The sequence below is a fragment of the Pteropus alecto genome, unplaced genomic scaffold, assembly GCF_000325575.1.
Source record: "Pteropus alecto unplaced genomic scaffold, ASM32557v1 scaffold106, whole genome shotgun sequence".
NCBI classification, from domain to species: Eukaryota; Metazoa; Chordata; class Mammalia; order Chiroptera; family Pteropodidae; genus Pteropus; species Pteropus alecto.
This window is the reverse complement of record NW_006442103.1, coordinates 17,853,607-17,868,517: the sequence shown is the minus strand read 5'-3', so window position 1 is coordinate 17,868,517 and position 14,911 is coordinate 17,853,607. Positions and strand designations below refer to the sequence as shown.

General features: G+C 43.6%; 2 protein-coding genes across 4 annotated transcripts in view; one reads left to right on the top strand and one right to left on the bottom strand.

Moving 5' to 3' along the window:
* Window positions 1-709, top strand: part of PDZK1 (PDZ domain containing 1) — a 21,434-nt gene extending 20,725 nt beyond the window's left edge. Inside the window, exon 9 of the mRNA XM_025052302.1 lies at window positions 675-709. Within this exon, the coding sequence (XP_024908070.1) occupies window positions 675-709 (35 nt within the window). The remainder of the gene's footprint in view (window positions 1-674) is intronic.
* Window positions 710-1,490: 781 nt separating this feature from the next.
* LOC102894424 (Golgi pH regulator) overlaps window positions 1,491-14,911 on the bottom strand; it is a 37,282-nt gene continuing 23,861 nt past the window's right edge. For 2 of the 3 annotated variants that reach the window (XM_006919700.3, XM_025052282.1), the window contains 7 exons: window positions 10,800-10,909; window positions 8,851-8,939; window positions 8,178-8,270; window positions 5,128-5,223; window positions 3,438-3,527; window positions 2,507-2,572; window positions 1,491-2,363 (listed from right to left, as the gene is read on the bottom strand). In XM_006919700.3, the coding sequence (XP_006919762.1) occupies window positions 2,157-2,363; window positions 2,507-2,572; window positions 3,438-3,527; window positions 5,128-5,223; window positions 8,178-8,270; window positions 8,851-8,939; window positions 10,800-10,909 (751 nt within the window). In that variant the 3' untranslated portion in view covers window positions 1,491-2,156. The remainder of the gene's footprint in view (window positions 2,364-2,506; window positions 2,573-3,437; window positions 3,528-5,127; window positions 5,224-8,177; window positions 8,271-8,850; window positions 8,940-10,799; window positions 10,910-14,911) is intronic. The other variant, XM_025052281.1, reaches the window with a different exon arrangement.

Genomic DNA, 14,911 nt, shown 5'->3' with positions numbered 1-14,911 from the left:
TGCCAGTGCTGTCACTTAGCGGGGGTGTGTGTGTGCGTGTGTGTGCGCGCGTGTTTGGGCTGCTACAACAAAATACCACCGAGTGAGTGGCTTATAAACATCAGCATTTATTTCTCACATTTCTGGAGGCAGGAAGTCCGAGATTGTGACTCCACCAGGTTCGGGTTCTGGTGAGGACCCTCTTCCGGGGTGTAGACGGCGCGTTCTCACTCTGCCCTCAGAGGCGGGTAGGGGCTGGGAGGTCTGGGCATCCTCTTCTTTTATGACACGGATCCCAGCTCTGTCCTCTCGACCTAATCGCCTGCCAAAGGCCCCCCGCCCAATGCCTTGGATTTTAACATATGAATTTGGTGGGGGGGATACAAACATTCAGACCATAGCCATTGACCATATTCTGAATCGCTTAACAAAGACACTAGCCGTCTTAAGAATCCTATGATATCGCTCTAGGGAGTCAATGACAGGACTATGGTAGCTTTACAGAAAAGAAATAGAAACATTAACAAATTTGTTAGTGCCAACCAGCAAGCTGGAAACGAAGCCCAACACAGAAGCAGGTCACCTGGCCTCCGGGAAGTGACTCTCGTCCCTGACTTAAGTCACGCAGCTCTCGAAGAGTCATCCACGTCCTGATGCTCACTCTGCTCACGGACCCTTTGTTCTCCTTTGCACAGGCCCCCAGTACAGCCTCTCATTCCTCCAACTCTGAAGACACAGAGATGTGATCAGAACGAGTGACGGCTTTGGCTGCTAGCGGTTTCTGGGTATTTAATAGGAAGCCTTTCCCAAGGAAGGAGCTGCCACCCGTTTGCTGTCCGTCAGAGGACGCCTGCGGAAGCCAGTTCAGCACGTGTGATTGTCTTCTGTTGTCCTTTGTCTCAGGGGCGGCTTCTGCAGCTGGCTTATTTATGGTTGACTTAGGGAAAATTGAGGCGGGAGCCAGATTTTTTTCATGAGATCTCTCTCAAGCATCAACTGAACTACATTTCTCTGTATGATGACCTCTCTTCCTTCCGCAGACTCTTTGAGCGCCAAAGGTGATTCATAAATCTGTGTGTGTGAGAGCTGCTGATTAAAGGATCTGAGCAGATAAGCAAATTCAATTTATGCTTTTTAAAGGATGTTGTGATTGCTAAAATAAATGCCCTTAAAAGTGCCTTTTGGGTATGCTTTGAATCTTCCCTGTCAGCTGACCTAACCTTAGGTTAGACAGCGCTTTGGTTTTTGGTAAACTTTCTATGCTTTGACCTTTGTTTTGCCTCTAGAAACCCAAAATGATAAAATTCAGAATACGATCTTAGTAATCAATAGAGACTATCTGGTAATAAAATTCAGGATTTTCTTAAATTGCCTTTCTGAGTGTTCTAAACATTTTCCAACACCTACCTTTTATAGGTGAAGAAATCGGGTGACTTATTCCAGTTAGTTACTCTTTGCTTTACCCACAGCACGAGGGGCAGGTAGAAAGAAAAAAGCGAGACATCACTGAATTGAATGTAAAGCGATTCACTTTTAAATAACATCAAGTCAGAAGTAAATCAAGAAAAATGGCATACTGGAAGTCTCTTTTGCTGGAATCTGTTTTAGTTGCACCTCATCCCGTCCCATCCCATCCCCAGAAAAGAACGATACCCTCGTGCTTGTTTTAACGGGGCGGGGGCTGGGGAAGGGCGGGTGGATGTCAACTCGCGCTGGATCCCACGAGTGTAACCCCGAGCTATCCGGTAAAATGAAGTTGAGGCCAAAGCATCACCATCTCCAATTTTAATGAAAGTCTCGAGGGAAAGCCGTGACCTTCTCCATCCATGTGAACCTTGACTTAGCAGTCCTCCGTGTCCGGCCCAGCTGCCTTAGACGGCTCCTGCTGTGGGGGTCCCGTGTGTCCCCACGATCTCCCCACCCCGCAGTCTCCTAGCTCCTTCCCGCCCACCCCCTGACGCTGCACCCTCCTGGGACCCACGCAGGCTGCTCTCGGCTGCATACTGGCTTCACGGTCACAGTACCGTCTGACGCGGAAGGCAGAGCTGCAGGCAGCGTGTGCTACCCTAGCGTTTGTTGGCTTAAAAAATACCAGGCCCCGGTCCCCTCCGTTTTTTCCCTCTTACATCCAAATTCTGACGCCACTGGCCTGTTAGCAGTCTGTGACAGGTATGAGTTCAAGGCGTCATATGCTTCTCCGGTGCCTGTTTGTGAGCCAGGTAGAGGAAGAGTATGCTGGACAGAGCGCTGACCAGGAAGATGACGTCGAACCAGCGGTGGTAGAAGCTGAACTGCAGCTCTCCGAGGACCTGCGTGATGATGGCACGGTACTCCAGCGGCATGCTCATCCGGATCAGCAGCACGGACGACACGAAGTACATGCCCTGGAAGCCGCACACGGAGACCCAGAATTCACTCCGAATGCAGTGAGGGACGGGTGGGAGGAAGTGGTTAAAACACTTAAGAGCAAACCACACACTTCTGGCATTTTGCCATTGTAAACGGGAAGCAAGTTTGCTAAACTTACCATTATCTGTGCCAACAGCAGGACAATGACATTGGAAGACTTACTGCTCGAGATGGCGTAGAAGAACTGTCAAGAAAGGGAGAGGAGGTGGGTTTGCGCAGCTCTGCTAGACTCCTGCGTCAAGAGCATCGAGTAGCATGGCTGACATCTAATGAAGTGTCCCTTCTGTGCCACGGTCCCGTACGGAACAGCTCCCATGACTGAGGCTGTCCGGACGGCTGGGAAACCATCCGGGGACAGCTCTCCCACGGGCAGCTGGTGGTGGTTTACGTATCACAGCATAACATGGAAGGATCCCAATCGCTATCAAACTTCTCAGAAACCACGTCACACGCAGGACCGTCGCTGTAAGCTACTCCGAGCCCGTGTGATTGTTACGAGGCTCCTGAGCTCTTTCCAAAATTGTCTTAGATGCCTGAGGGTCCCGTCTCCTCCTCTCCCAACCTCCTCTTTATTTGAACTCTTGGATCTTGGAATCTCTACCTCTTCTACCAGAGGATTTACCTTCCGTGGAGCTTTCCTATGTTGATGAGAAAACAGCTGAACATCCTGCTTCTCCGAATTCCACATCCTCCTGACAAGTGGCTGTCAGTTACGCCAACCTCAGAGACCCAGCGCCTTCATTCCGGCATCTGCTGAGTGCCTGCCTACCCCGTGCCGGGTTCTGTTCCAGATGCCGGGGACAGAGTCAACAAAGCAGACCCTGGTCTCACTCTATGACCTTTGCTAACTGTACATATCCGAGTGGTATATGACATAAATACATCATCAATTTATACATTAGTTTAACTTTTTAAAATTCTGTTGTATGTCTCTGAAATATTTGTGACTGTTGTCTGAGATCTCAGAAGGCAGAGATCATTAGGTAAAATCATTTCATGGAACCACATGTAATTAAATAAGTACTCTTTAAGTCCGTGACACAACATACCTTGGTAAGAGTGATCAGCAATCCTCTGATAGATGTGACGATGATTATTCCAACGAGGATGAAGGAAATATGTTGGGACCAGAACTTCACCTGCCACCGTAATAGGGAAAAAAAAATCTGTTAAATCTTTGTTCGAGAGATGTGAAGGCTAAGAAGGTACAACTCTGATGGCCTCTGTGACTGCGAGAGGGGACTTCATTAAGCCCTACCTGATTTAAAAAAAAATTTAAGTAGGGAGGAAAGCGAGTAAGTGACAACTAAAACACCTACAGGAAGGCCGCAGGGGACATCTTTATTAGCAGACTGAATCAAGACTTCAGGACAGGAGGCAACTGCAGTGATGAAAATAACACTCATAAATCAGAAAAAACAGTCGTGACAGAGCTTCAGTGTGATAAGTGAAAAGCATGAATTACAAGGAAATCAAAGAGCAGCTTGATTATTTTTAATATTGTGAATGACAGTTGTCTGATCATCTAAGACTTTAAGAATTTTTCTTTTTATAATAAAAGAATATACAGACATTCCCAGCCATGGTCTAGGAAGCAGCTGACCTTCAGTTTGAATCAAATGATGATGATACTTTTTCTCCTTTTGGACTGCTTCACAGTGACAGGCAGCTTTGGGACCCTGTGCTTGATTCAGTTCTGAAAAGTATCTGAGGGAGAGCTGCTATTACTAACTTCTAAAAGATTATATCCAGAATTACGAATTATATAAAGTATATAAATAAATCACAGGTGGAACCCAGCAACTGAAGAGCATCTGAAAGCCCTGATAAGGAAGAGCATCTCTAAAATGTAGCCCGGTAAAACATTTAAAAGAGGAAAACACAGTATGACCTGCATACTGCTTGAAAGACAGCGAGAGCATGCTCCGTCATGTGAAGCAGGAGATGCTGCTGGTCTATCATCAAAAAAACGTGCGCTTTGAGCTGTTTCTTAAAGGCTGGAGCTCAATTTTCTCTGGTTCGCTTTCAGTTTATGCAAAGTGCCTTTTGGGCCCAGCTGAGACGGGCGGCCCAGCTGAGACGGGCGGCTGGGGGTGGCATGCAGTCTGTGGCCATGACCACGGCACGGGCAAAAGGCCCTCACAGGGACAAGGAACGCCACACTGGCCATATTTATACCTGGAAAATATTCTATTCTACAGATGAAGACATTAAACTTGAACTGGTACAAGAGTGTTTAAGCGACGGTGGGGTGACAAAGCAGTTGCAAAGACTAAAAAAACTGGTGCACATGTTACAGTCACCGCCGTTAGCTCAGAGTCCACATTAACTGATAAAGATAATTGTTTTACAGCAGAAATCATTTCAGTGCTAACAAAGAACAGTAATTAGTAGTTAATTTTCTACCAGAGAAATCAAAGGTAAGCTGTGTGTTTGAAGATCTCATCGAGAATGAGAGAGAGAGGTGTCTGAATATTCGATGGGGAGGACTGGGGAGCGGTAGCTGGCTACGGAGAAGCCAGGAGGCACTGCAGAAATAACCAGCACGCACCGGTCATTAACTATAGTTTTATGCCCTTCACAAATCTGCCATATGAATGTCGAAATATACAGAGTGGGAAGAACCAAAACAGATGCTAATCCCTATAGTAAGGAATTAGACTCTTAACGATTGTAATTTATAGCAGATAAAATAGAAAGAAATAAAAAAAAAAACCAGGATCTCGATATAACTCTTACATCGAATTGGATCCCCAGATAATTCACAGTGATCTCGATGCCTCTGGTGACAGGATCGGTTTTCCCAACTCGGTCAAAAACGATATTAATGGTTGCCTGCAGAGATATAGATCTTTACATTAGAGCATCTCAATGAGCACTATTGCAAAAAGTGATTTGAAATAATGAATTCATCACCCATGTATCTTATAGGTGGATGTTCCTAAAAATGCAATTCTACTCTCAGTGTGCATCGTACGTAAGAAATCTGCTTTGGCTAGTCACATCTGGCAAACAAAAGTCTTGATCTACCCTTTCTCTCTTTTCTGTAAAGAGTGAAGGGGGATAGGCTATGACATATGACATTATCAGGAGCCAGAAAGGTAACAAACAACCTGGTCAGTGAAGTCAGTGTGAGAGTCAAGGAATTTAATTCTCGGGGTTATTTTCTGAATGCTCTAAAAACAATCACAACAAAAAAAGAGTCGCAGCTCATAAGCCAGCAAAGGAGATCAAATGGAATTACAAAAAACATTCAATTAATCAAAAAGGCAGGGAAATAAAAGGGAAAAAGGAAAAGATGACACAAATAAAAAACATAGAATTATGGTTGTTTTAACCCAATCAAACCAACAATCACATTAAATGCAAACGGCATAACCCAGGAGTTGGGGAACTCCGCCACCGCTGTGTGGGCGTGGCCACAGACAATGTGTAGGTGGGTGGGCTTGGCTGTGTTCCAATAAAACTTTATTTACAAAAGCAGGTGGTGGCTGGATTTGGCCTGTGGGCTGCAGATGGCTGACTCCTGGTCTAAACGTATTCATTAAACAGGAGGGACTGTCAGACTGGATAAAAAAAGCAAGACCTAACGATATGTTGCTTAGAGGAAACCCGACTTAAACACCGAGATACAAACAGCTTAAAAGTGAAAGGATGAGAAAAGATATGTCATGCCAACACTAATCGAAAGAGAGCGGGAATGTTTACATTCATATCGGCAAAGTAGATTTCACACAAAAAATATTGCCAGAGATTAAAAGAGTCGTTTCGTAATGATAAAAGGAGCGTTTTGACACAGGGTACATAAGTGACCCTAAATGTCTATGTACCCAATAAGAGAGCTTTAAAATACATGAAGCATAAAACTGACAGGACTATAACCTTAAAAGGATTCAAATCATGCAAAGTATGTTCTTAGATCACATGAAATTAAATTAGAAATCAATTACAGAACGATTTTTGGAAGGTCCCCAAAACATACTTCTAAATCACCCATGAGCCAAAGAAGAAATCAAAAGGGTAATCGGAAAGTATTTTGAATTGAATGAAAATAAAAATACAACCTATCAAAAAAAGATGCAACTAAAACAGTGCCTAGCAAGAAATTTATAACATTAAAACACCTACGTTAAAAAAAGGCTCAAGTTGACGATCTTCGTTTCCACTTTAAGAAAAAGAAGACCCAAAATAGGCATCGGAGGAGAAATAATAAAGATCAGAGCAGGAATTGATGAAACAGAAAACAGAAAAACAGTAGAGAAAATCAATTAACCCAAAGAATGCTGCTTCTCTGAGAAGTTCGATAAAATGGATAAACTTCTATCTGGACTGATCAGGGAAAAAAGAGAAAAGATACGAGTTGCCCATATTAAAAATGAGAGAGAGAGAGAGAGAGCACTTCACACCCACTAGGATGACTATTACTGAAAAGGCAGATAAGCAGTGCTGGCGAGGATGTGAGGACCCGCGACTGTCTCCCACTGCCGTGGGAACGCAGAGAACGGCCTGGCAGTGGGGCAGTTTAAACACGCAGTTAGCATGCAACCCAACAATTTTATTCTTACAGGTATAGACCTAAGAGAAATGAAAACACGTGTCTACATAAAAACTTAATACATGACTGCTCATAACAGCATTATTTATAATGACTCAAAGCTGGAAACCACCTAAATGTCCATCGACTGCTGAATGGATAAGTAAAAATGTGGTACATACATACGATGGAATGACTATTATTCAGCCATGAAAAGGAATGAAGCATTGATAGAGGCTACGACACAGACGAACCTTGAAACATTCTGCTAAGTTAGGAAGCGTCTCACACGCAAATTGTACGATTCCATTTACGTGAAATGTCCAGAACAGGGAAATCTAGATCGTGGTGATGGTTGTTGCATGGTGTACACATTTGTCAAAACTTACTAAATTGTACACTTTAAATATGTGCGGTTTAATGAATGTCAATTACACCTCATAAAACTGTTAAAAAAGATGCACCCCCAAAAGGCTGAACGTTTTAGTAGCTTAGCTATCTTCATTCATCCTCTCCCACGGAATCAAGATTTCAAATGAATAGGTACTGACATCAAGTTATTATAACCTTAGAGCTGTTAAATCCAGAATCCTCCATTCATCTACCTTGATCAAAAATTAACTAACAAGCTGACAAAGCTCCTCTTTGTGCAAACAGCCTCAGTAGAACAATCACTGAACCAGAAAGTCACATCAGCCTTTTCTGTAATCACACTGAAATCCATTAATACCTGCAGAGTGACAAGACGAATAATGCACATAGAACATAGGACGTTATGGGACAGCCACAAAGAATAAGAGCTATAATCGCGTAGGATGAATTTATCTATAGAAATGTTGTAGAATTTACTTTGGACTTAATTTTCTTAGGTCTATGCACGTAATTAAAAAGGACAGGTGGTTCTGTTCTTAGCCGAAGGTAGGAGTGGAGTGAAGTACAGTCATATGCTCATGGATACTGCAGAAAGCAGACTGTGAAATAAACTTTTATAAGCACTTCGTATATTTCATAATCTAAGACCTTATTAATGATTTCTGACAGAAGAAAAACGCAACCTCCCTTTTCTAGGTGACCTAAGAAGGAGAAGGAAACGAGAGGCTCAAATATGTGAAAGATCACATTCTCTGCTGACTCGACTAGATTTGAAATTTAGGTTGAAATTTAGTTCAATGCCTCAATCAAACCCACTTTTCTCTTTCTGCCATTACCCGGGAAAACCACCTGACCCCTGACAGTAAAAAAATAATACACTTACCATGAAAATCTTCCAAACACAGTAAATAGAGAAAAAGTAACCCAGAAAATTAAAATATTTTCCCTTGAAAGTTTTGGAGTATTCTATTCTCTCCTGAGGAAAAACAAACATGGAACATGGTCAGTCGCAGCAAAACATAAATTTATATAATTAACGAAAACGAATGGCTGCTCAGGCTGAGTCCAAAAACCACATGTGGCAATAATATTAAAATAATGCTAGTGGGCGACACTTATTGAACGCTTACGTTAAGCCAGAAAAGGGGATAAACACCTTACACGCATTAACTACTTAAATTTTCATATCAACTCGGGCATCTTATAGCTTTTACAATATTACTGACTTGCATGGGAATACAAAGCGATCGGAGGAGCGTGACCCTCTTGATCCTGGGTCACCAGGAAGTGGCGTGTTCCACCATTCTAGACGGTGAAAGGCCTCTTCTGACTATCTCGCTTATTTCTGTTATCGAGAGTGTTCCATGAAGGAGGATTTTGCTAGCCGTAGGAGCGATGCCGTGATGAGTACAGACCCCTGAAGCTTCGCGGCTGATAGGGAAGCTATGAGGTGTCTCTTGCACTGCTGGGCCACGGAGGACAGCAGAAAGCTACTTGGTCTTGTTCTCCCTCCCATCAGATCGGCAAAAAGCACGCTCAATTTCTTTGCTCTGTACCTTGGTAGCATATAGATCAGCTGTTTCCAGAAAAAGCTGTCTGCTTAGTTCTTCCAATGCGTCCACTTCCTGTTGAATAAGAGTGAGATCTGGCACAAAATGGGCATCAAGGTTTAAATCACCAGATGTTTCAAGAAATAGAAATGGAGAAAGCCTAGGCTTTTGGTTTCTCCTACAGTGGACCCTAGGAACCGCCTAGAGTTCCAATCTCCTGCTTCACGGCCATTTTCCAGCCTCCGACTCAGGTGTGTGGAAGCTCCTCTGCCAAGGGCATCGCCACCAGACACTACCACTCAGTGTCTCATGAGCTCAAGTAGCTCAGACAGATGATTCCGCTTCTTTTTTGTTTTATCTAGTTAAAGTCAAATGTAATCTCTGAAACCTCAAATGGTTACATAGTAAAAACACCTAGTATACAGGCTAGTTTCTCCTAATTATCTGAATAAATACGTTAGGAAAGGAAATTAATATTTACTACGTTCTAACGCAGGCTAGGCTTTCTAGACATGAACTTCCTTAGTTCTTTAGACATCATCTTCTATTATTCTCAATGAGATGGGTGTTGTTATCCATTTTGCAGACAAGGAAAGTAAAGCTCAGAGGGTCATTTAACCTGCTGAAAGTCACACAGCTAACGGGCATGGATGCAGTCAGCCCAGATCTGCTCTTTCCATTACGCAATGTCACTGTTGATAATTCAGTGAGGTCTCCACTCAGGAAACGGGGCTCAGAGAGGTTAAAGAATCCTGATACTTTTGTTGACTTGACTTACTGTCGCTAAGATAGCTTAACCCTAAACTTTGGCTGGTGTGGATTTTTAAGTAATAAAAATAGTAAGGAGAGCCCCTTTTACTACCGAAGCATTGACTTGACTCTAAATGCTCCCTCCTCTGTGATTTTTCCCACTGTCGTCCAAATCAGAAAGTGCCCTCAGGCCTTCCTCGGCAGTGGCTGCCACTGGCACAGTCCAGGTCACCAAACCACCTGTTTATCTGTTTAGATGTCTGCCTCTCTCATGACAGAGAAGAAGCACTCTGGCCGGAAATAGGAGAGGTGAACGAAGTGTTTCCTGATTAAACGAATTTAAAGAAAAATTCTTTCTCCTCTCCCATAGTCAGCCTATCTTTCTTTGATCTAATTCTTACTGGCATTTGACACAGAAAGTTATGTCGTAATTTACAGCAAGAACAGATTATATCCTTCTCCTCCAATTGAAGAAGGGAATTTATACGCTCTCAGGCCGGAGAAGGAAGCAGGAATACGCTGTCAGCTCTGGGCCCCCAAAGTTTTGCCTTAATAGCCTGATAGTCAAAGAGATCTGATTACTCAGTTTGGAAATCAGTTTAATACTGCGACCGGCTGGGCCAAGAAAAATCCATTAGCCCAGCTTCCTTGATTCTTTAAACCAAAAAGTCACCGGAGATGCAGAAGCTGCTTTGGGAACGGGCCCCTACCGGTTCGTACACGAACCTCCACTTTAGGGACCTGTGTGTTTTGTGGTGAGAAACGTAACAGCGGAGCGGAAAGAACTGAGAAGGGGAGACCACAGCTCTGGTGCCGACTTTGTCACAAACCGCTGTGTGACTTCGCTTCTCTGAGTCAGTTTCCTCATCTGTAAAATGGAAAGACTGACTTGTCAAGAAGCCTTCGGCTCGAAGACAATGGTTTTATGATTCTACGATCGTCTGGGGAGCTGGAGAGATGACTGTGCACACGCCGCGTTTCCTACGCCAGCCCCGGCCGGCTGGGCTCCGGTGCAGTCAGAACCTCGTCTGCAGTTGGGAAAAAGAATGAATGGTGCCAGGTGGGTGCTAGGTTTGCCAGGGGATCACTGCATCGGGCATGTGAACGACTAACCGCTATGCCGTACGCCTGAAACTGACATGACAGTGACCGTCAACTGTAATTGGAAAAAAAAAAAAGGAACCAAGCAGAGGGGTAGAGGATACTTTCGCTTCCTGGTGCTGACGTGGTGACACTCTTGATCATTCTCCAGAATCCCGACGGTCTGTTATGCACCTCTCCCTTCTGGAACATAGTTCTCCGTGTCATTGCCATCCTGAGATGAAAAGTGAAAACAAGCAAACAAACACTTCAGCGAGGAAGCATGAAGCGTCACAGCCCGTTCTCAGCCACCTTGCCGTTCTGTAAGGGCCCCTGTCATGTGCGGAGCTGTTCAGGGAGGATGCGCCTTCTGGAGTCCCGCTGAGGGGAAATCATACGCGCCCAGAAGCAGTGTGGCCTGGCGGGGGACCCGGAGTTTGGAGTAGGCCACCACCCTGAGGACGGGCTCCGCCATCCGAAGCTGTGGGACCTCGGAGTCGTCACTTCCTCATCTCCAGAGGGTTGTGAGGATCGATGAATACTTAACGACTCATGCTGTCAACTACACGACACTCTACAGATATGAATAATTATTACTGTCATATCATTTGAGGACAAAATAAAAATAATAGCACACCTAAAGCACTGGGTACAGGGCAGGAATTCAATAAATGTTTCTTTAAAAGCAGACAAAGGAGAAAAACCCCCCAGCAAAATCGCATATACCTGGACTCGTCTAAAACACAGCCACTCTCCCTCAAACTCCAGTCTCCCCCGACTACCGAATAAATCGACAGGAACTGACCACCGCTTCCTCTTGTCCTCTCGGTCTGTTGACAACCATCGCCTCGATGGCAGCTGCTGGCGTGTTCTGGCCCACCCACCGCTCAAGGCCACATGGCCGTCAAGAAGGGTCCTTGGGAGGAAAACCAAGCCCATTTATGCATAAATGGTCACCTGATGGGTCAAGGTCTATAGGCCTAAAATGAACCAGGATGAGTCTTATAAAAATCGAGTAGTAGGACTAAAGAAAGATTTAATTCAAAGTGGTCAGTTTTGGCTGACAAGAGGTAGAAGTGGTGGGGAGGAAGAAGCAGGCCTGGAATTTATGGTTGGGACCAATGCGAATTACCCAATGGCAGTCCTACGGGCTAGAATTTCTAAGCCACGGCTAAGATGGTATTAACAACAAGGAATGTTAGGCGTGTTGGCCACGCTGACTTAACCCTTTCCTCTTTAAAATGACCCACACTGAGTGATTGGGATACAGCTCCAAGCTTTAGCTCCTTCTGCCTTTCCCTTTAAGGAGACACACGCTCACTGTAACTTAGCAGAACTGGAAGACGCAGCTAATAACCAAGAAGAGGCTGACCCGGTTATGTGAACTCTTAACCCGTAGTGTTCACATTTTCACCGCTGAGAAAGCTGGAATGAGTATCTGAAGAAGGAAGAGGCCGCATCCCACTCAGCTGAAGTCCACTTCCATCGTCATGCTGACTGAAGGACGGGAGTGGGGGTGGGGGAGGGGAGAGCACAGAGGACATTTCTCTTGTCCTTCGTTTGAACGTCTGTACCACCACCACAGAGCGGCTGGAGCGGAGTGGCGCTAGTCGCCAACGCGAAGGTGACCGACACTGGACTGTGGCCCGTAACAGGCAGAGAGGTGCAGAGGTGAGAGCTGGCTGCACAGGCACGTGTGGCCTTGTTGCAAACAACTCACTTTCACTTTCAATTCGATCGCTTCACTCTACACCAGCTTCGCTCTTACCAAATAGGATGCAGAAGAAAAATATTCGTACATTTTAAAAAGAGAGAGTAACAGCAACCAACTTCCTGAGATGTGGTGGAAAAGAATGAGAAGCAGCGTGAGGCACCCGCGAAGCAGGTCACTTGCCCCGCGAACTTCTCTTCACTATCGTCGCCGCCGCCTCCACGATCGCCGTATTGGGGCATCTTTATAACAGGGGCAGCCAGAGCAAGAACCTACCTATTATTAGCTGAACGCCATTTAAAAACCCACAATCTGGAAAAGCAGATGCACTTGGCTGAGGTTTGGTGGTGGCACTTTGTGGTGAAGAGGCTGAAAGACGTCTCCTACGGTTTAAGTATGACAGCCCACTGTTTCTGGTGGGAGGTCGGCGATGGCTTTTCTTTTCAAATTAAATGTTTTGAGGTAACTGTAGATTTTAATGTGGTTGTGAAAATAATACAGAGAGAGAGAGAGCCCGTGTACGCTTTCCCCAGTGGAAACGTTTTCACGACCAGGGAACCGGTCCTGGGGGTGAACACAGAACATTTCCATCACTACGAGGGTCCCTCACGTCGCCCCTGAATAGCTCACTTTCCTCCTCCCACCTCCACCCCCTTTAAACCCGGGCAACCACGAAGCTGCTTTCCATTTCCATCTGTCATTTCAAAAATAGATCCATACAATAGGTAACCTTTGTGGACTGGCTTTTCTCGCTCAGCAGAATTTTCTGGAGATTCATCCAGGTTGTTTCATCTATTGATAGTTCATTGCTTTTTAATAATACTCAGTCGTATTCTGTGGTATGGATGTACCACTCTTTAACCATTCATCTATTAAAAGATAGATGGGTTATTTCCATTTTTTGGCTACTGTAAGTAAAACTGCTCTAAATGTTAGTGTACAAGTTTTTGTGTGATCATTAAAGTCTTCACTTCTCTGGCACAGATGCCCAGGAATGCAACTGCTGGGTGTGTGGGAGTTGCATGTTTAGCTTTTGAAGAAACTGCTAAACTTTGTTCTGAGTTACTAAACTATTCGACGCTAACCAGAAATGTATGAGTGATTCGGTTTCTCTGCATCCTTTCTAGAATTTGGTGTTGCCACGAATTCGTCATTTTAATAGATGTGTAATAATATCCTGTGGTTTTAATTGCATTTCTCTTGTTAAAAAAAGAAATGATAGATCCAAAATGGAGTCACTTTTGCTAAGCTCCACCAAGACTCAATACCTAGCCTGACCGCAGTTTCAGCCTCTCCCAGGACTGGGATTTTAGACTAATCAGTCTAAAACTTCCTGGCCAGCACTAGTGAGGTCAACTGTTTAATAAGACCCCCTGCTTTCCCCTAAGGGAAGGTGACCTTGGCTGAAACAATCCACTTGCCTGAAATAATTTAACTTTCTTGTCCTACCCTCCTTCTGTCTATAAAAATCTCCATTTTGTACAGCACCTTTCTATTTATGAGACAGGATGCTGCCTGATTCATTAATTGTTCAATCAAGCCGATAAGATCTTTAAATTTACTTGGTTAAATTTTTGTTCTTTAACAAACACTCCAATGATTCATGATGCTAAATATCTCTTCCTGTGCTTCACTGCCATCTGTATATCCCCTACGATGAAATATCTGTGCATGTCTTTTGCCCGTTTTCTAAGTGGAGTTATTTTTTTACTCCAAGTTTTAAAAGTTCTTTATATATTTTAGATACTAGTTCTTCCTCAGATATGTGGTTTGCAAATATTTTCTCCCAGTCTGTAACTTGTCTTTTTATCCTCTTAAAAGTGTCTTTCATGGAGCAAAATTTTTAGTTTTAATGAAGTCCAATTCATCAATTTTTCCTTTTATGGACTATGTTTTTTTGTGTCAAGTCTAAGAACTCTTTGCTAGCCCCAGGTCCCAAATATTTTCTCTTATTTTTTCCCCTAAGTTTTACATTTTACACTTTGAGTTAATTTTTGTATAAGGTGTGAGACTTAAGATTCTTTTTAAAAAAAAATCTATGCATGTCCAATTGCTCCAGCACCATATGTTGAAAAGGCTATCTTTCCTCCTCTGAATTGCTATCTCACCTTTGAAAAAAATTAGTTGGCTGCATTTCTTGGTCTATTTCTGAGTTCTTTATTCTGTTTCCATTGATGTATGTGTCTATACTTCTGCTAAAACCACAGTCTTGACTCTGATAGCCTGAAATCAGAGAGACTGATTCATTTTATAGTTTTCAGCATATAAGTCCTATACATATTTTGTTAGAAGTACACCTAAGTATTTCATCCTTTTGTGACTGTAATCAGTACTGTATTTTTAATTGCTAGAAATGCAGTTAATTTTTGTATGTTTATTTTGTATCCTGTAAACTTGTTGAACGACCATTACTTTTTTCATTTTTTCCCTATGTGTACCATTTTTCTCTTGCTGCTTTCAAGATTTTTTTCTTTATTTTTGTCTTTTAACAGTTTGACTACACAAACTCAGGTGTAGTTTTGTATT